This window comes from Molothrus ater, chromosome 30 (genome assembly GCF_012460135.2).
Source record: "Molothrus ater isolate BHLD 08-10-18 breed brown headed cowbird chromosome 30, BPBGC_Mater_1.1, whole genome shotgun sequence".
Taxonomy (NCBI): domain Eukaryota; kingdom Metazoa; phylum Chordata; class Aves; order Passeriformes; family Icteridae; genus Molothrus; species Molothrus ater.
In genome coordinates this window covers 2,077,483-2,097,807 of record NC_050507.2, presented here as the reverse complement: position 1 = coordinate 2,097,807, position 20,325 = coordinate 2,077,483, and the positions used below count along the sequence as shown (strand labels likewise).

The 20,325-nt window shown below is 53.5% G+C and overlaps 1 protein-coding gene across 2 annotated transcripts; it reads left to right on the top strand.

Moving 5' to 3' along the window:
• The first annotated feature begins 679 nt into the window (after positions 1–679).
• Positions 680–18,997, top strand: LETMD1 (LETM1 domain containing 1). Of its 2 annotated transcripts, XM_036400009.1 has the most exons (9): positions 680–789; positions 1,741–1,904; positions 3,140–3,255; positions 5,517–5,599; positions 7,519–7,705; positions 9,575–9,676; positions 12,733–12,885; positions 14,489–14,585; positions 15,918–18,997. In XM_036400009.1, exons 1-9 carry the CDS (start codon positions 680–682, stop codon positions 16,013–16,015), a joined length of 1,110 nt encoding a protein of 369 aa, XP_036255902.1. In that variant the 3' UTR covers positions 16,016–18,997. The 2 variants fall into 2 exon arrangements, with proteins under 2 accessions (XP_036255902.1, XP_054373715.1); XM_054517740.1 differs by lacking the exon at positions 15,918–18,997 and having other exon boundaries at positions 14,489–15,889.
• Positions 18,998–20,325: the final 1,328 nt, after the last annotated feature.

The window sequence follows — 20,325 nt, the reverse complement described above, 5'->3', positions numbered from 1 at the left end:
GAGGTGGGTGGGGTTATGGGATGGGTGGGATTATGGGGTGGGTGGGGCACTGGGGATGGGAGGGGCCTTAGGGATGGGAGGGGCTATAGAAGTGGGAGGGACTTTGGGGGTGGGAGGGGCTTTGAGAATGGGAGGAGCTTTGGGGATGGGCGGGGCTTTGGAGGTGGGAGGGGTATGGTGTGGGAGGAGCTATGGGGGTAGGAGGGGCTATGACAGTAGGAGGGGCCGTGAGGGTGGGAGGGGCTTTGGGAATGGGAGGGGGTCTGGGTTGGGAGGGGCTGTGGGGGTGGGAGGGGCTGTGGGGGTGGGAGGGGCTTGGGGTGGGAGGAGTTGTGGGAGTGGGAGTGGCTTTTGGGTGGGAGGGGCTTTGGGGTGGGCAGGGTTATGATGTGGGTGGGATTATGGGGTAGGAGGGGCCTTGGGGATGGGCGGGGCTATGGGGTCTACAGGGAGTAGTGGGTGTGGTTAGTGGGCGTGGTCTGCGGGAGTGGTCAAATGGGTGTGGTCTGGGTGTGGTCAGTGGGCGTGGTCAGTGGGAGTGATCAATGGGTGTGGTCTGGGTGTGGTCAGTGGGCGTGGTCAGGGGGTGCGGTGGGCTGAGGTCAATGGGTGCGGTCCGCGGCACTTCCGGCGCGGCAGCCAATCAGCGCTCAGCGCCTCACGTGACCGCCGGCCCAAGATGGCGCTGCCCGTGGCCGCGGCCCGGGGGCCGCTCTGGCGCCTCGGCCCCGCTGCCCTGAGCCCCCCTCGGGGCCGCATTCCGCCGCCGCTCGCTCCGGCCGTGTCCAGGTGAGCGGGGACCCCCGCGGGGCCGGCCGGGACCCGCTGCCCTCAGGGAGCCCCAAACACCCGCGGCCCCCCCGTTAAACACCGACCGAAACCGAGCGCTGTCCTGATCCCCCGCCAAACACCGCTCCCCTTTACTCCCCTCGTCCTCTCCGGTTCCCCCCGTGTCCTCCCGCGCTGTTTCCGAGCCCTCTGTGCCCCCCGTTACCGCACCCCTTCTCCGTTACCGTGCCGCTGTTCCCTGCCGGTACCGCCCGGTACCGCCCTGCCGAGCCCGGCCCGGGAATCCCGGAACCACTCGGGGCTCCTCAATCCCCCCGGGCCGCGATTCCCACCCCAGCCCTGCCTCAGGGCGTTCCCAGCTGCCCGTTCCCCTTCTCCGGGAGCCCCGAACGCGGCCGGGGCTGACGCGGGGCTGGGGGAGCCGGTGCCCGGTGCGTTCGGAGCTGGGGCTGCCGGTCCCCGGTGTGTTCAGTGCTGGGGCTGCCGGTCCCCGGTGTGTTCCGGGCTGACGCGGGGCTGCAGGTCCCCAGTGAGTTCGGGGTTGACGCGGGGCTGCCGGTGCCCGGTGGGTTCGGAGCTGCGGGCACCGGTTCCCGCTGGGTTCAGCGCTGACGTGGGGCTGACGGTGCCCGGTGTGTGCGGGGCTGACTCAGGGCTGCCGGTGCCCGGTGGGTTCGGAGCTGGGGCTGCCGGTGCCCGGTGGGTTCGGGGCCGCCGGTACCCGGTGTGTCCGGTGCTGACGTGGGGCTGCCGCCGCAGGTTCCCGGTGTGTCCGGCGCTGCCGGTTCCCGGTGTGCCTGGCGCTGCCGGTTCCCGGTGTGCCTGGCGCTGCCGGTTCCCGGTGTGTGCGGCGCTGCCGGTTCCCGGTGTGTGCGGCGCTGCCGGTTCCCGGTGTGTCCGGCGCTGCCGGTTCCCGGTGTGTCCGGCGCTGACCCGGGGCTGCCGCCGCAGGTCCCCGCTGCGTTCCCCGGTGCGCTCGCTCTCCTCCCGCGCCGCCTCCCGCGCTCTCGTGGCCGCCGTGGCCGCCGCTGCCCGGCGGGTGAGCGCCCGCTACGAGCGGTACCTGGAGAGGAGCTGGCCCCGCTTCTACCTCCTGCACAGCACCTTCAAAAACGGTCAGTGCCCAAAGGGGGACCCAAAATGGGGACCCAAAAAAAAGGGGGCAGAAAGGGGGGGTCTAAAAAAGGGGAGGCTCAAAGGGGGTCTTAAAAATGGGGGGCTCAAAGGGGGTCCTGAAAGGGGAGGTTTCAAAAAGGGGGGGACCGAAAATGGGGGTCCCAAAAGGGGGGTCAGAAAGAGGGGTCTAAAAAAAGGGGGTCCCAAAAAGGGAGTGCTCAAATTGGGGTCCTAAAAATAGGGGGCGAAAAGGGGGTCCCGAAAAGGCGGGACTGAAAGGGGGAGTCCCAAAAATGGGCGGCTCAAAAGGGGGTCCCAAAAAGGGGGAGCAGAAAGAGGATCCCAAAAAGGGGGGGCAAAAAGAGGGGTCCCAAAAAAGTGGATCCGAAAAGGGGGTGCTCAAAGAAAAGCCTCAAAAAAAGGGGGGGGGGGCTGAAAGGGGGGGCCCCCAAAAAGGGGGGGGTCCTAAAAAGGGGTTGCTCAAAGGAGGGGGGTTCAAAGGGGGGGTCCCAGAAATGAGGGTCCTGAAAGAGGGGTCCTGAAAAAGGGGGTGCTCAAAGGGGGGGGTCTAAAAAAGGAGGGACTGAAAGGGGGGGTCCCAAAAATGGGGGGGGGCTGAAAGAGGGTGGGGTGTTCCAAAAAGGGGTATCCCAAGAAAGAGGGATGCTGATGGGGGAGTGTGAATTTTTGGGTCCCAAATGGGGGGGTCCCAGGGGGTGGGTCAAGAAAAGGGGGTGTGAAAAAGCCGCTTTTTTTTTTGGGTGTTCTAAAAAGGGGTGTCCCAAGGGATGAGTGCTGAAAAAGGGGAGCACAAACATCTGGGTCCCAAATGGGGTCCCAGGGGGTGGGTCCAAAACAATGAATGGGTCTGAAGGAGGGTGGGGTGTTCCAAAAAGGGGTATCTCGAGAAGGAGGGGTGCTGAGGGGGGGGTCCCAGGGGGTGGGTCAGGAAAAGGGGGTGTGAAAAACCCACTATTTTGGGGGTGTTCTAAAAAGAGGTGTCCCAAGAGGTGGGGAGTTCAAACATCTGGGTCCAAAAAAGGGGGTTTGAAAGAGGGTCGGATGTTCCAAAAAGAGCTGTCCCAAGGAAAAGTGTTGCTGGTGGGGGAGTGTGAAAGTCTGGGTCCCAAAAGAGGTCCCAGCTGTCAGAAGGAGGAGTTTTGGAGTGGGGCAGTGGCTGCAGCAGCCATCCCTGCCTGGGGGCTGTGCTCCTGAGGGAGCCCTGTCCCTGCAGGGGTGCAGGCCCTGTTCCTGGAGGTGCAGGAGATCAGGAGGATCAGGGCCAGGATGGCCCAGCTGCAGCTGAGCCCGCAGCAGCTCCCGTACAGGGACATGGAGCGCCTGCGCCAGGTCAGCTGGGACCCCCTGCACCATCCCTGCACCATCCCTGCTTCATCCCTGCCTCATCCCTGCCTCATCCCTGCCTCATCCCTGCCTCATCCCTGCCTCATCCCTGCCTCATCCCTGCCTCATCCCTGCTTCATCTCTGCTTCATCTCTGCCTCATCTCTGCTTCATCCCTGCTTCATCCCTGCTTCATCCCTGCTTCATCCCTGCTTCATCCCTGCTTCATCCCTGCTTCATCTCTGCTTCATCCCTGCTTCATCCCTGCTTCATCCCTGCTTCATCCCTGCTTCATCCCTGCTTCATCCCTGCTTCATCCCTGCTTCATCCCTGCTTCATCCCTGCTTCATCTCTGCTTCATCTCTGCTTCATCTCTGCTTCATCTCTGCTTCATCTCTGCTTCATCTCCGCCTCATCTCCGCCTCATCTCCCCTCAGCCTCATCCCTGCCTCATCCCTGCCTCATCCCTGCCTCATCCCTGCCTCATCCCTGCCTCATCCCTGCCTCATCTCTGCCTCATCTCTGCCTCATCTCTGCCTCATCTCTGCCTCATCTCTGCCTCATCTCTGCTTCATCTCAGCCTCATCTCTCCTTCATCTCTGCCTCCCCTCAGCCTCATCCCTGCCCCAGCTTCCCCTTGCCTCCTCTCTGCCTCACCTGTGCTCTCACCTCAGCCTCATCTCTGCCTCATTTCTGCTTCATTTCTGCCTCACCTCCCCTCTGCCTCACCTGTGCTCTCCCTTCAGCTTCATCTCTGCCTCCCCTCAGCCTCATCTCTGCTTCATCTCTGGCTCCCCTCTGCCCCATCTCTGCCCCCTTTCTGCCTCATCTCTGCCTCCTCTCCCTTCTTCCCCATCCCTGCCCCATCCCTGCCCCATCCCTGCCCCATCCCTGCCCCATCCCTGCCCCATCCCTGCCCCATCCCTGCCCCATCCCTGCCCCATCCCTGCCCCATCCCTGCCCCATCCCTGCATCCCCTCTGCCCCATCTCTGCCTCACCTCCCCTCTGCTTCCCTTCTGCCTCATCTCTCCCTCATCTCCCTTCTGCCTCCCCTCAGCCTCACCTCCCCTCTGCCTTCTCTCTGCCCCACCTCAGCCTCCCCTCAGCCTCCCCTCACCTTTGGCTCCTCTGTCTCAGCCCTCCCCTCTGCCCCATCTCTGCCTCATCCCTCCTCTGCCTCACCCCTGCCTCCCTTCTGCCTCATCTCTGTGTCACCTCAGCCTCCCCTCTGCCCCCTTTCTGCCTCCCCTCTGCCTCATTTCTGCTTCATCTCTGGCTCCCCTCTGCCCATCTCTGCCCTCTTTTTGCCTCCTCTCTGCCCCATTTCTGTCCCATCTTCCCTCTGCCCTCCCCTCAGCCTCATCCCTGCCCCATCCCTGCCTCACCTCTGCCTCATCTCTGCCTCATCTCCCCTCTACCTCACTTGTGCCTCCCCTCACCTCTGGCTCCCCTGTCTCAGCCCTCAGCCCTCCATTCTGCCCCATACCTGCCCCATCTCAGTGTCTCCTCAGCCCCATCTCTGCCTTATATCCCCTCAGCTTCATCCCTGCCTCCCCTGTGCCCCATCTCTGCTTCATCTCTGCCTCCCCTGTGCCCCATCTTTGCCTCATCTCACCTCAGCCTCCCCTCTGCCCCATCTCTCTCTGCCCCATCTCTCTCTGCCCCATATGTGCCCCCTTTCTGCCTCATCTCTGCCTTATCTCCCCTTGGCCTCATCTCTGCCTCACTTCTGCCTCCCCTCACCTCTGGCTCCCCTCTCTCACCCTTCAGCCCCATCTGCCCCATCTCAGCCTCATCTCAGCCTCATCTCTGCCTCATGTCAGCCTCGCTCCTCTCTGCCCTCCCCTCAGCCTCCCCTCAGCGTCATCTCTGCCTCCCTTTTTGCCTCCCTTTTTGCCTCCTCTCTGTCCCATGTCTGCCCCATCTCCCCTCTGCCCCATCTCAGCTTCCCCTCTGCCCCATCTCAGCTTCCCCTCAGCCTCATCTCAGCCCCCCCTTTCTGCCCCCCCCTTTCTGCCTCCCCCTTTCTGCCCCCCCCTTTCTGCCTCCCCCTTTCTGCCTCCCCCTTTCTGCCCCATCCTTGCCCCATCTCTGCCCCATCCCTGCCCCCTCTGCCTGCAGGCAGCAGCTCCAGCCCCTCTGGGTCCCCTTCCCTGCCCAAACCCAGGCACTGGGAGCTGCACCCAGCCCCCGGGGAGGGGGAATTTGGCTTTTTTGGGGTTTTTTGGAGCCAGGTGCTGACGCTGTCCCCCCTGCCCCCGGGGCAGTTCCGCAGGGACGTGCTCAAGGCCATTCCCATCGGGATCATCGCCATCCCCCCCTTCGCCAACTTCCTGGTGCTGCTGCTCATGTGAGTACCCAGCCCTGGGCTCCCCGAGCCCCAAATTTTGTGTCCCAATCCCCAAAGCTGGCGTTTTGAAAGGCAGGAATCTCTCACTGTAAGAACAAATCCCAAATTCCCTGCAGTTGGGGTTTTTAGGGGGAGGAATTGTCCTGATGTGAACACCAGGGTGCCCTGAGCTCCAAATTCCCTGCAGTTGGGGTTTTTAGGGGGAGGAATTGTCTTGGTGTGAGTACCCAGCCTTGGGCTCCATGTCTCCCAAATTTGATGTCCCAAAGCTGGCGTTTTTAAAGGCAGGAATCTCTCACTGTAAGAACAAATCCCAAATTCCTTCCAGTTTGGGCTTTTAGGGGCAGGAATTGTCCTGATGTGAGCACCCAGCCCTTCCTGAGCCCCAAATTCCCTGCAGTTGGGGTTTTTAGGGGCAGGAATTATCTTGGTGTGAGTACCAGGGTGCTCCCATCCTTGGGCTCCCTGAGCCCAAATTTTTGTGCGGTTGGGGTTTTTAAAGGCAGAAATTGTCCTCATGTGAGTACCCAGCGGCCCCCTCCAAGCCCCAAATTCCCTCCAGTTTGGGTTTTTAGGGGCAGGAATTGTCCTGATGTGAATACCCAGCCCTTCCTGGGCTCGCTGAGCCCCAAATTCCCTGCAGTTGGGGTTTTTAGAGGCAGGAATCTCTCACTGTAAGAACAAATATTGTGGGAAATCCAGGACTCCTGAGCAAGTAACCAATATGATCAAGCAGAAACCATTTATTGCTTACATTACACACATTGTAATTACACACAATTACACTTCTGGATTGCTGCCTTTGTCTTGTTCCCTCATTTTCTGCCTGCATTTCTCAGATTGAAGTGATTGGTTACAGTCCAAGTGTTTCACAGCCCTCTGTTTTCCAGTTCTTGTGGTCCTGGGATTCTGTTTCTCAGCATCTTCTTTCATCATTTAGCACAATTTATGTTCTTAATATCTTAATATCTAGAGACACAGATCTTACAATCTCTGTTATCCAGTTCTTGCTGTCCTGGTATTCAGTTTCTCAGCCTCTTCTTTTTAATGTAGCACCATTTATGTTCTTAATATTTAATATCTCCATTATCCAGTCCTTGCAGACTTGGTATTCAGTTTCTCAGGCTCTTCTTTCTTGATTTACCATAATTTATGTTCTTAATATTTTAATATTTTAATATCTTAGTATCTCTGGTATCCAGTTCTTACTGTCCTGGTATTCAGTTTCTCAGCCTCTTCTTTCATAATTTAGCACAAATTATGTTCCAATGGCCTTGATGTGCTGATTGCTGGATTGGCAATGCCAGCTCTGGGAGCTGAGTGCTGGATTCAGGAGGGTGTAAGAACTCCAAGGAAATCAAGGACACTCAAATTCCTGTGGCAGCTCCACTCACTGCCACTCCCAGCCCACATCCAGCCTCATTTCATGAAGAAAATTTCTGGATTAATGCAAATTCGAGGAGGGCAGAAATATCTCCAGAAAAGAAAGAGCAAACCCCCCAGAATCCCCTGGAACCCCCTGCTCTGCCTTTCCCTCCCTGAATCTCCTCTCCTGCCTTTTCCCAGATATTTTCTTCCCTCAGCAGCTCCTGATCAGGCACTTCTGGATGCCCAGGTGGAGTTCCTGGGTGCCTGAGGAGGAGATTCAGGAGATTCAGAGTTCTTAGACCTCCAAGAAAATCAAGGACACTCAAATTCCCGTGGCAGCTCCACTCACTGCCACTCCCAGCCCACATCCAGCCTCATTTCATGAAGAAAATTTCTGGATTAATGCAAATTCAGGGAGGGCAGAAATATCTCCAGATTAGAAAGAGTGAACCCCCTGGAAGCCCCTGGAAGCCCCTGGAAGCCCCTGGAGCCCCTTGGAACCCCCTGCTCTGCCTTTTCCTCACTGAATCCCCTCTCCTGCCTCTCCCCAGGTATTTCTTCCCTCGGCAGCTCCTGATCAGGCACTTCTGGACGCCCAGGCAGCAGCTGGAGTTCCTGGACGCCTACGACTGCCGCCGCAGGGCCTCGCACCCGGCCGTGCTGCGGGCGCTGGCGCGGGCAGCGCGCTCCCTGCCCCAGGCACAGCCCCAGCAGCTCCTCCTGCAGCTCTGTGACCAGGTCTGTGCCCCCACCACTGCCACACTGCGTGTTCTGGTTTAAAGGAAAACCACTGAGAGACTCCTGGTCAGAAATAGGATTTATTAGGAAAAAGGGAAAAAACACAAAGTAGGTGCGATAATGCAAAAGAAGAACCGCTGACAGAGTTAGTTCCACCCAGGATGAACCCAAAATGGTCACAAGATGAACCCAAAATGGTCAAAAAATGAACCCAAAATGGTCACAAAAGAAAAACCGCTGACAGTTAGTTACACCCAGGATGAAGCCAAAATGGTCACCAGATGAACCCAAAATGGTCAAAAAATGAGCCCAAGATGAACCCAAAATGGTCAAAAAATGAGCCCAAGATGAATCCAAAATGGTCAAAAAATGAACCCAAGATGAACCCAAAATGGTCAAAAAATGAGCCCAAGATGAACCCAAAATGGTCAAAAAATGAACTCAAAATGGTCACAAAATGAGCCCAAAATGGTCACAAAAGAAAAACTACTGACAGAGTTAGTTAAACCCAGGATGAACCAAAATGGTAAAAAAATGAACCCAAAATGAGCCCAAAGGTTCACAAAATGAACCCAAGATGAACCCAAAATGGTCACAAAAGAAAAACCACTGACAGAGTTACTTAAACCCAAGATGAACCAAAATGGTCACAAAAGGAACCCAAAATGGTCACAAAATGAACCAAAATGAACCCAAAGGTTCACAAAATGAACCCAAGATGAACCAAAATGAACCCAATGTGGTCAAAAAATGAACCCAAAATGGTCTCAAAATGAACCAAAATGGTCACAAAAGAAAAACCAGTGACAGAGTCAGAACCCAACCTGACACCCTGTGGGTCAGGGTGTTGGTGTCAGTCCCATTGGAATTGTGGCTGCAGCAGTGTCAGGGGTGGTTCTGCTGGAGCAGGGATCCTGTAGGAAAGGGTGGAATCTTCCTCTGAGGATCCAGTGGAAGAGGCAGCTGCTGCTCCTCTGGGAATCCAGTGGAGAAGCTGTGCTGGTGTTCCAGAATCTCCAGATGATATCCAGGTAGGAATGTTTGAAATTTCAGATTGTATCCAGGTAGGAATGCTTGAAACCTCAGATGATATCCAGGTAGGAATGTTTGAAATCTCAGATTGTATCCAGGTAGGAATGTTTGGCTCCTCCCCCTGGGCAGAGCATCTCCCAATGGGATGATGGAATTTTATCAGCCATACAGGGACACTCACTGGCCCATGAACAGCAGATAATTAATAATTAATGGCCCATGAACAGGAGATAGTAAATAATTAACAGCCCATTAACAGGAGATATCTCCTGGAAGGAGGATTGGTTGTGAACAGATAAAGAAAACTGCCCCATGAACAGAAGATAACTGCCCCACCTCTAATGGATGGCAAATAGAATACACATTGCCCTGTCTTCACAAAATGAACCCAAGATGAACCAAAATGGTCACAAAATGGACCAAAATGGTCACAAAATGGACCCAAAATGGTCAAAAAATGAACCCAAGGTGAACCAAAATGTTCACAAAATGAATGCCAGGTCACGGGGTTTCTCACTTTTATAAGTTTTGCTCTGTTTGCATATTGGAGTTAATTGTTCAATTACAGCTTTAGGTTATGAGGTCCCATTCTTCTTGTTTTTTTCTCCTCAATTCACCTTTATTTATGCTCTTGGGCCTGAGATTTGGATTATTTGTCCTTGGTCCCCAGCTAGAGCAGGAATTGTTTTGTCTCCCTGCTCTGGCGAACAGAGCTCCCTATCCCATAATATGAAGCTCAGATCCACCCACTAAAGCAGCACAAAATGTGAAAAATGCCTCAAACCTGAGGCTTTGACCTGTCTGAGTGTCACCTGTGCTCTCCTGGGGCTCTTTCAGGTGCAGGGAGGTACCCGGCCCCACCTGGCCCAGCTCCTGGCTGTGAGGAGTTTGTTCTCAGGCTCTCTGCTGGTGCTCAACAGGCTCCAGGTGGATCATGTGGTGAGTTCAGGTGTTCACCTGCTCAGGTGTGCCCCAAAACCAGCCCAGGGGCAGAGGGAAAGCTGCAGAGGTGCCCTGGGCTGGGTGGGATCTCCATGCCTGGGGGTATTTGGGGTCCTGGGCACTGTGGCAGCAGGTGAGGGGGGCTCAGGTGAGACCCCACCTGCAGCTGGGGGTGCCCCCGGCATTAGGAGGATGTGGAGCTGCTGAGAATGAATCCAGAGGGGGATTTGGGGAAGGAATTTCTCCCTGTGGAGGTGGGAAGGCACTGGGAGGGATTTCCCCATCCATGGAAGTGTTCTGGGATGGGTTGGAGCCAGGTGGGCAGGTGGAAGTGGCTGAATGGGCATTCAGGGGGTAATGGGATCATCTGAATGGGCTTCTGGTGGTCAGTCAGCTTCCAGAAGCTTCCATCTAACAATAGAACAGCATGGTCCAAAAAATGGTCCAAAAATGAACCCGAGATGAACCAAAATGATCAAAAAATGAACCTGAAATGAGCAAAAATGGTCACAAAATGAACCCGAGATGAACTAAAATGGTCAAAAAATGAAACCAAGATGAGCCCAAAATGGTCACAAAATGAACCCAAAATGAACCAAAATGGTCACAAAATGAACCTGAGATGAGCCAAAATGGTCACAAAATGAGCCCAAGATGAGCCAAAATGGTCACAAAATGAACTCGAGATGAACCAAAATGGTCACAAAGTGAACCCAAGATGAGCTGAAATGCTCAAAAAATGAACCCAAGATGAGCTAAAATGGTCACAAAATGAACCCAAAATGGTCACAAAATGAGCCCAAGATGAACCAAAATGGTCAGAAAAGCACAGGGTGCTTTGTTTGGGTTTTTTGAAAGACGTGCTGCAAGCAGCAGGTTTAAAAAGAATATTTCACACTTTCTGCAGAATTTGCTGCAGTGTGGTAAAGGTACCAAAAACCTTTGGTTATTGGTACCTTTGAGTTATATCAGAAGCTCACAACTTCATGGCAATTGTCTTGGTTTGAAAAGCCAGGTGGCTGCCGAGGAAGGCAGGAACCTCTTTTGGAATGGAAAATGGAAACCCTCTCCCTCTGAATTGTTATGATTTTGAAATTAAGGGGCTCCCAGGCGAAGATATGGGAGCAGGAATAACAGTTCTTTATTGGGGAAGAAAATTAAAATTAAAAAAAAAAATTAAAAATGAAACAAAAATAAAATAAAAACAAAAATAAAATAAAATAAAATAAAAACAAAAATAAAATAAAATAAAATAAAATAAAATAAAATAAAATAAAATAAAATAAAATAAAATAAAATAAACAGTGCAGTAATAGAAAACAACCCTGCCAGGGTGAGAGCAGGCCCTGGCCTCCTGTGTGTCAGGGGGTGGCACAGCCCCATCCCATGGGGGCTCAGCTCTCCTGCAGTGCCAGCTGTGGCTCTGCTGGAGCAGGGATCCTGCACAAGGGGGGAGTTTTCCCCCTGCAGCTCCAGGGGTCCTGGAGATGGATGCTCCAGGTAATACCAACCTCAGCCCATCAGGTGTTTCAGGAAAAAAAAACAGGAAAAAAGACAATAAAAATTTGATTTAAATAACACCAGGGTGGGATCCAGGTGTGGCAGGCCCTGGCTCAGGTGACACCTGTGACAGTCTGGCCAGTGCAGGGGGGCAGCACCAACCCAGAACTTCCCAGAACATTCTGGGAATGCAGTGGAGGAGAAATCTGCTCCTCTGGGAATGCAGGGGAAAAGGCTGCTGGGGTGTCCCAAACCTCAGATTGTGTCCAGGCAGGAATATTTGAAACCTCAGATTAGATCCAGGAAGGAATGAAAATGATTGAAATCTCAGATTGTGTCCAGGTAGGAATGTGTGAAATCTCAGATTATATCTGGTTAGGAATGTTTGAAACCTCAGATTGTATCCAGGTAGGAATGTTTGAAATATCAGATTGTATCCAAGTAGGAATGTTTGAAATCTCAGATTGTATCCAGGCAGGAATGTTTGGCTCCTCCCCTGGGTGGAGCATCTCCCAGTGGGATGATGGAATTTTATCAGCCATGCAGGGACCCTCCCTGGCCATTAACAGAAGGTAATTAATAATTAATGGCCCGTGAACAGGAGATATCTCCCTGAAGGGTGGATTGGTTGTGGAAGACATAAAGAAAATTGCCCAATGAACAGAAGATAACTCTCCTAGCTTCTATTCATGGGCCATTAATTATTAATTACCTCCTGTTCATGGGCCAGGGAGGGTCCCTGCATGGCTGATAAGAACTACAGCATCCCATTGGGAGATGTGAGCCCAGGGGGAGGAGCCAAACATTCCTACCTGGATACAATCTGAGATTTCAAACATTCCTACCTGGATACAATCTGAGATTTCAAAATTCCTACCTGGATGCAATCTGAGATTTCAAACATTCCTGCCTGGACACAATCTGAGGTTTCAAACATTCCTACCTGGATACAATCTGAGGTTTGGGACACCCCAGCAGCCTTTTCCCCCTGCATTCCCAGAGGAGCAGCTTTCTTCTCCATTGCATTCCCAGAATGTTCTGGGAAGTTCTGGGGTGGTGCTGACCTCCTGCACTGGCCAGACTGTCACAGGTGTCACCTGAGCCAGGGCCTGCCACACCTGGATCCCACCCTGGCTTTGTTTCAATCAAATCCTTGGTTTTTATTGTCTTTTTTCCTGTTTTTTTTTTTTTGCCTGAAACACCTGATGGGCTGAGGTTGGTATTACCTGGAGCATCCATCTCCAGCAGCCCTGGAGCTTCAGAGGAAAACTCCCCCCTTGTGCAGGACCCCTGCTCCAGCAGAACCACACCTGGCAGTGCAGCAGGGCTGAGCCACCATTGTGGCACTCAAGTTTCTAAAATTTCAGATCTGAGTTTGCTGTTGCCAAACAGGTCCCTGTGCTGTCCATCCTTTAAAGGGAGGGTGGCAGAGACCTTGGGCATTGATTTTATTTCAAATTCCCCCATCCACCTGGGGAAGGACACCGTGCTGGGTGGGAAGGTGAGCAAAGAGGGCTGCAGGCACCCACAGGTGCCCTCCTTGTCGTGCACAGAGAGCCCTGAGCCAGGTGCTGTTCCTGACCCCTCACCTGCCCGCCTTCCTCCTGCGGCGCCGCCTGCGCAGCCACGTCCTGGAGATCCAGCACCTGGACCACGCCCTGCTGCACCTGGGGCTGGGCCAGCTCTCTGAGGAGGAGCTCCGAGCGGTGAGCGCGCCTCAGCACACCCGTGCCAGCCTCAGCACACCCGTGCCAGCCTTGGGGCACCTCAGGTGGCACCTGCAGGGCCTCGGGCACGAGGTTGATCCAGTCTGGGGAAGGGTTTTTGGTGCTGGGGTCACACCCGGGGTGGGGAAGGGTTCCTCACTTCTCTTCCTGTGCACTTGACATGGTAGTTCATGTTTGGGCTCAAGTTATTATTTATTATATTTATTATTATTGTTTATTATTTCTTAAATTATTTCTTAATTATTTCTTGTATATTATTTCTTAAATTATGATTTATTTATTATTTCTTCTTTATTATTCCTTAAATTATTATTTCTTTATTTTTTCTTTATTATTTTTTCTTTATTATTTTTTCTTTATTATTATTTCTTTATTATTATTTCTTTATAATTTCTTCTTTATTATTTCTTAAATTATTATTTCTTTATTATTTCAGTAAAACAGTCTCACTACTGTGAGTTCAGCAGCAAGGCACAAAATGGCCAACAATGTTTTGTTGCAAGGTGTTTTAAGACTAAATTATCCAATTAAGAGCTGACTCCTGGATTATTTTCCCTTTTAACCCAAGAACTGATCCTCAGGCCACGAGGTTGATCCAGTCTGGGGAAGGGTTTTTGGTGCTGGGGTCACACCCGGGGTGGGGAAGGGTTCCTCACTTCTCTTCCTGTGCACTTGACATGGTAGTTCATGTTTGGGCTCAGGCTATTATTTAATATATTTATTATTATTCTTTATTATTTCTTAAATTATTATTTTTTATAATTTCTTAAATTATTTTTATTATTTCTTCTTTATTATTTCTTAAATTATTATTTCTCTATTATTCTTTATTATTTCAGTAAAACAGCCTCACTACTGTGAGTTCAGCAGCAAGGCACAAAATGGCCAACAATGTTTTGTTACAAGGTCTTTTAAGACTAAATGATCCAATTAAGAGCTGACACCTGGATTATTTTCCCTTTTAACCCAGGAACTGATTCCTTTTGATACCCAGAATATTTCCCCTTTTAACCCAAGAACTGATCCCCTTTTGACACCCAGATTATTTTCCCTTTTAACTCAATAACTGATCCCCTTTTGGCACCTGGATTATTTTCCTTTTAACCCAAGAACTGATTCCCTTTTGAACCTGGATTATTTCCCTTTTAACCCAATAACTGATTCCAAAGAGCCCCCAGTGCAGATTTTTCTGCCCAATTACAAAATCCCACCCAAACCCATGAAGAAGCAGCCCAGGATGCCACCCTGTGCCCTCCATCTTGCCCACTAAAAATCCCCAAACCTCAATTTCTCACCTACACCGCTCTCTATAATTTATTTCACATTTTTGTGGGTTCCAGTCTAGCTTGAAGTTTAGGAAACTCTCCGTGAGTGAGGGTCAAAGTCAGGGCAGCCCAGAGCAGACAGAGGAATATTCCCAGTGGGTTTCCACATCTCCCCCTCCCTGAGGGGGTGCTGGGTGTCTGTGTGTCTGTCCCTGACCGTGTCTGTGTGTCCCCAGGCCTGTTTCCACATCTCCCCCTCGCTCAGGGGGTGCTGGGTGTCTGTGTGTCCGTCCCTGACCGTGTCTGTGTGTCCCCAGGCCTGTTACCTGCGTGGGCTGAACTCCACTCACCTGGGCAGGGCCGAGTGCCAGGCGTGGCTGGAGCAGTGGCTCAGGCTCTCCTGTGAGCTCCAAGGTACCTCTGGGAGGGGGAGCACCCCAAGAACCTTCCCTGGGCTCAGGAGTGGCACTGCTGGGCTGATTCGTCACCAGCTGGGCTCACCCCCCTCACCTGTGCAGAGTCTGTGCCCGTGCCCATCCCAGTGCCCATCCCAGTGCTCCCCAGTGACCCCCTGTGCCCATCCCAGTGCTCCCTTTGTGCCCATCCCAGTGCCCCCCAATGCCCATCCCAGTGCTCCCAGTGCCCATCCCAGTGCCCATCCCAGTGCTCCCCAGTGCTCCCTTTGTGCCCATCCCAGTGCCCCCCAATGCCCATCCCAGTGCTCCCAGTGCTCCCAGTGCCCATCCCAGTGCCCATCCCAGTCCCCATTCCAGTCCCCATCCCAGTGCTCCCCCTGTGCCCAGTTCTCCCCCCATGCCCATCCCAGTGCTCCGCTGTGCCCATCCCAGTCTCCATTCCAGTGCTCCCATGCCCATCCCAGTGCCCTCCCTATGTCCATCCCAGTGCCCATCCTGGTGCTCCCAGTGCCCATCCCAGTGCTGGCCATGCCCATCCCATTGCTCCTTCCATGCCCAGCCCTGTGCCCCCAGTGCCCATCCCAGTTCTCCCCCATTTCCATCCCAGTGCTCCCCATTCCCATCCCAGTATTCCCCCTGTGCCCATCCCAGTGCTGCCCCAGTGCCCATCCCAGTGCTCCCCATTCCCATCCCAGTGATCCCCAGTGCCCATCCCAGTGCTCCCAGTCTGCCAGGTTCCTATTTCAGTGCTGCCCAGTCCCCCCAGAATCCCCCAGTGCCCCCCACAGGGCTCCCAGTCCACCCAGAACAACCTGTGCCCACCCCAGTGTCCCCCAGTGCCACTCCCCTGCCAGTCCCAGCTCTCCCAGTGCCCCCAGTGCTGCCCAGTCCACCCAGAACCCCATCCATGCCCACCCCGGCCCCTCGAGTACCTCCAGTGCTTGTGCCAGTCTCTCATGGTGCCCCCCAGTGCCACTCGCCTCCTAATCCCAGCTCCCCCAGTGCCCCCAGTGCCCCCAGTGCCCCCCATAGTGCTCTCAGTCCACCCAGGGCCCATCCTGTGCCCATTCCATCACCCCCAATGTCCCCCAGTGCCACTCCCCTGCCAGTCCCAGCCCTCCCAGTGCTCCCAGTGCCAGTCCCAGCTGTCCCACTGCCCCCCCCCCCAGTGCCCCCGGTGCCCCCAGTGCCCCCAATGCCCCTGTGTCCCCAGTACCAGTCTCTAGCGGTGACCCAGTGTCCCCCAGTGCCAGTCCCAGCTCTCCCAGTGCCCCCAGTGCCCCCGGTGGCCCCAGTGCCAGTCTCTCATGGTGTCCCTGTGTCCCCGCAGCCTCGGAAGCCTCTCTGCTGGTGCACAGCATGGTCCTGCTGGCCCTGGACCCCCGCCAGCCCCCGAGGGACATCCCCGAGGGACATCCTGGGGGGTGACAGGTGGCACCTGCTTGTGTCCCCCCGCCCCAGCTGGTACTGCCACAGTGACCCTGGGGGTGACAGGTGGCACCTGCGTGTGTCCCCCCGCAGCTGGCACTGCCACAGTGACTCAGTGACTCTCAGGGGGTGACAGGTGGCACCTGCGTGTGTCCCCCCCCAGCCCAGGCTGTGCCCCCCTGTGCAGCCCCTGGCACAGCTGGCAGAGGTGGTGGCTTTGCTGGTCAGTAATTAACTGTGTCTTGTTAATTGTGGGGGCAGAGAGCGGCTCCCGGAGCTGGGGCTGTTCCTGTGGGATCTGCTGGAGGTTCTTGTTGGAGCTTCTGGAGGTTCCTGTGGGACCTTTTGGGTGTTCCCATGGGATTTTGTGGATGCTTCCCATGGGGTTTTCGGGAGGTTCCTGTGGGACCTTCTGGATGTTCCTGTGGGATCTCCTGAATGTTTGTGTGGAATCTGCTGGAGGTTCCTGTGGGATCTGGTGAATGTTCTCATGGGATCTCTTGGATGTCCCTGTGGGATCTGCTGGAGGTTCCTGTGGGATCTCCTGGATGTTCCCATGGAATCTGGTGGATGCTTCTCATGGGATCTGCTGGATGTTCCTGTGGGATCTGCTGGAGGTTCTTGTTGGATCTGCTGGATGTTCCTGTGGGATCTGCTGGATGTTCCTGTGGGATTTCTTGGATGTTCCTCTGAGATCTCCGGGATGTTCCCATGGGATCTTCTGGGTGTTCCTGTGGGATTTGGTGGATGCTTCCTATGGGATCTTCAGGATGTTCCTGTGGGGTCTTCTGGATGTTCCCGTGGAATTTGGTGGATTCCCATGGGATCTGCTGGATGCTCCTGTGGCATCTGCTGGAAGTTCCTGTGGGATCTGCTGGATGCTCCTGTGGGATCTGGTGGGTGTTCCTGTGGGATCTTCTGGATGTTTCCGTGGAATTTGGTGGATGATTCCCATGAGATCTTTGGGATGTTCCCATGAGATCTTCGGGATGTTCTTGTGGGATCTGCTGGAGGTTCCTGTGAGATCTGCTGGATGTTCCCGTGGAATTTGGTGGATGCTTCCTATGGGATCTCCTGGATGTTCCCATGGGATCTTTAGGATGTTCCCGTGGGATCTTCAGGATGTTCCTGTGAGATCTTCTGGATGTTCCTGTGGGATCTGCTGGCCCTGGCTCCCTCCTGGACACTTTTCCTGTTTCTTTTCTCCACTGAACTGTCTTAAATGTCCCCGCCCTCCCTTGGGGGTTGAGCAGCACCCTGGAATTCCCAGCGACCTCCCAGGCCCCTGTGGGATCTCCTGGGAGCCCTTTGGGATCTCCTGAGAGCCTTTTGGGCTTTCCTGGGATCCTTTTGGGATCTCCTGAGAACCGTTTTGGGATCTCCTGAGAATCTTTTGGGGTTTCCTGAGAGCTTTTTGGGGTTTCCTGAGAACCTTTTGGGGTTTCTTGAGAACTTTTTGAGGTCTCCTGAGAGCCTTTTGGGATCTCTTGAGAGCCTTTTGGGGTATCCTGAGAGAATTTGGGGTTTCCTGAGATCCTTTTTGGGTTCCCTGAGAACCTTTCGGGGTTCCCTGAGAGCCTTTTGCCATTTCCTGAGAACCTTTTGGGGTTTCCTGAGGTCCTTTTGGGGTTTCCTGAGGTCCTTTTGGGATTTCCTGAGAACCTTTTGGGATTTCCTGAGAACCTTTTAGGGTTCCCTAAGAGCATTTTGGGGTTTCCTGGGAGCCTTTTGGGGTTTCCTGAGATCCTTTTGGGGTCTCCTGAGAACTTTTTGGGGTTTCCTGAGAGCCTTTTGGGGTTTCCTGGGATCCTTTTGGGGTTCTGGGGTGGCTGCAGCTGCCTCTGCTCCCCCCAGGGCTGGGCAGGGCCTTTTTGGGGTTTCCAGGACTGCGCCCCCAAATTCATCCCCCCTTGAAGCCCCTTTGTCCTTTCCCCCCTTCATTTCCCACTCCAGCAACTTTAGGGTTCAACTTTGGGGCCTGAGAATTCCTGGGAACTGGCCCCAAACTGGAGGAACTGGGGGCTCCAATGGCTTTGGGGGTGACCCCCCCAAAGAGGACACGGCCATGGGGACACCCCAAAAATTCCCTTTTTAAAGCATTTTTGGGATTTAAAGGGGTGGGAGCCACCCCCTTCCTCACCTTCCTGCTGGGTTTTGGGATTTTCAGAGCCCCCCCTTGAGAAATTCACTTTTCAGCCACAATTCAATCCAATTGAATCTTTTATTTTTATTTTTCCACCTCAATATTCTCCTTAAATTCAGCATTTTTGTGAATTTCAAACCCCCCCCCCGCTTTGAGAAATTCACTTTTCAGCCACAATTCACATCTAATTTTACCTTTTTTTTTGGTTTTTCATTAAATATTGCCCTTAAATTCCACATTTTTGTGAATTTCAGAGCCCCCCCCCTTGAGGAATTCGCCATTTTTCAGCCACAATTCAATTTCATTTAACCTTTTTTTTTGTTTTTCCACTTAAATATTCCCCTTAAATTTCACATTTAATAGATTTCCCCATAAATTTCTGTGACTTTCAGAGCCCTCCCTTGAGGAATTCATTTTACAACCACAATTCACATCTAATTTTACCTTTTTTTTTGTTTTTCCACTTAAATATTCCCCTTAAATTCCACGTTTTTGTGAATTTCAGAGCCCCTCCTCGAGGAATTCACTTTTCAGCCACAATTCAATCTAATTTGACCATTTTTTTTTCTTTTTCCACTTAAATATTCCCCTTAAATTCAGCATTTTTCAGGAAAAAGGAGCCTATTGTTAAATTGCCCATTATTTGTGGGCATGGTTGGGAAAAAAAATAAAATTGTAATATTGAAGAGAAGCTTTGTATTCACAAAATTTGAGAAAATAAAAATGAAAAATCCATTGGGGGGGCTCGGAGGAATTTGAGGGGACATCTGGATTTAGGGGGCCTCATGGACCAGGATCTGGTGGATGAAGTCAAATAAAAATTATTAAAAAAATGGAAAAACGCCCTTGAAATGACTGAGATTTGGTAAAAGTGAATAAATTCTGGGAGTTCTGGGGGGGGGGTCACAGCTGGGGTCACATCTGGGGTCAGATTTGGGGTCACATCTGGGTCACAGCTGGGGTCACCCCCAGGCCAGGGTGGGGGAGCAGGGGATCCGTGGGGATCAAAAATACGGGAAAATGGGGATTGTGACCCTCAGTCCTGTCACCCCTCAGTCCTGTGTCACCTCTGAGCTGTTTGTCACCTCCGTGCCCTGTGTCACCTCTGAGCCCCGTGTCACCACCCAACTCTTTGTCACCCCTCAGTTCTGTGTCACCTCTCACCTCTGTGTCACCTCTCAGCCCCGTGTCCCCTCTCAGTCCTGTCACCCCTCACCCGTGTGTCACCTGTGTCACCCCTCAGTTGTGTCACCTCTGTGCCCTGTGTCACCCCTCAGTCCTCTGTCACTCCTTTGTCACCTCTGAGCCCCGTGTCACCCCCCAGCTCTTTGTCACCCCTCAGTTCTGTGTCACCTCTGTGCCCTGTGTCACCTCTCACTTCTGTCACCTCCCAGCCCTGTGTCATTCCTTTGTCACCTCCCGGCCTTGTGTCACCCCTGAGCCCTGTGTCACTTCTCAGGCCCGTGTCACCCCTCAGCTGTGTCACCTCTCAGTTCTGTCACCCCTCAGTCCTGTGTCACCGATTTGTCACGTCTCAGCCCTGTGTCACCCATTTTTCACCCCTCAGTTCTGTCACCCCCCAGCTCTTTGTCACCCTTCAGCCCTGTGTCACCTCTCAGCCCCGTGGGACCCCTCAGTCCTGTGTCACCTCTGAGCTGTTTGTCACCTCTGTGCCCTGTGTCACCCCTCAGTTCTGTCACCCCTCAGTCCTGTGTCACTCCTTTGTCACCTCTGTGCCCTGTGTCACCCCTCAGTTCTGTCACCTCCCAGCCCTGTGTCACTCCTTTGTCACCTCCCGGCCTTGTGTCACCCCTGTGTCACCTGTGAGCCCTGTGTCACCCCTCAGTTCTGTGTCACCTCTGTGCCCTGTGTCACCTCTGTGCCCTGTGTCACCCCTGAGTTCTGTCACCTCCCAGCCCTGTGTCACCCCTCAGTTCTGTATCACCTGTTTGTCACCCCTGTGCCCTGCATAACCTCTCAGTTCTGTCACCCCTCACCCCCGTGTCACCCCTGTGTCACTTCAGCCCTGTCACCACATCCTGGGTGGTGGCACAGGGACAGTGCCAGCCTTGGGGACATGACACAGGGACAGTGCCAGCCCTGGGCGGTGGCACAGGGACAGTGCCAGCCCTGGATGGTGGCACCCATGGGGGGTGACAAAGGGACA

Bases quoted from the DNA above. Each gene is read 5' to 3' on its own strand.
- LETMD1 (XM_054517740.1), top strand. From the start codon at position 680: ATGGCGCTGCCCGTGGCCGCGGCCCGGGGGCCGCTCTGGCGCCTCGGC. The intron at 790-1,740 runs GTGAGCGGGGAC...CTGCCGCCGCAG, and splicing joins CTCGCTCCGGCCGTGTCCAG to GTCCCCGCTGCGTTCCCCGG. The intron at 3,256-5,516 runs GTCAGCTGGGAC...CCCCCGGGGCAG, and splicing joins ACATGGAGCGCCTGCGCCAG to TTCCGCAGGGACGTGCTCAA.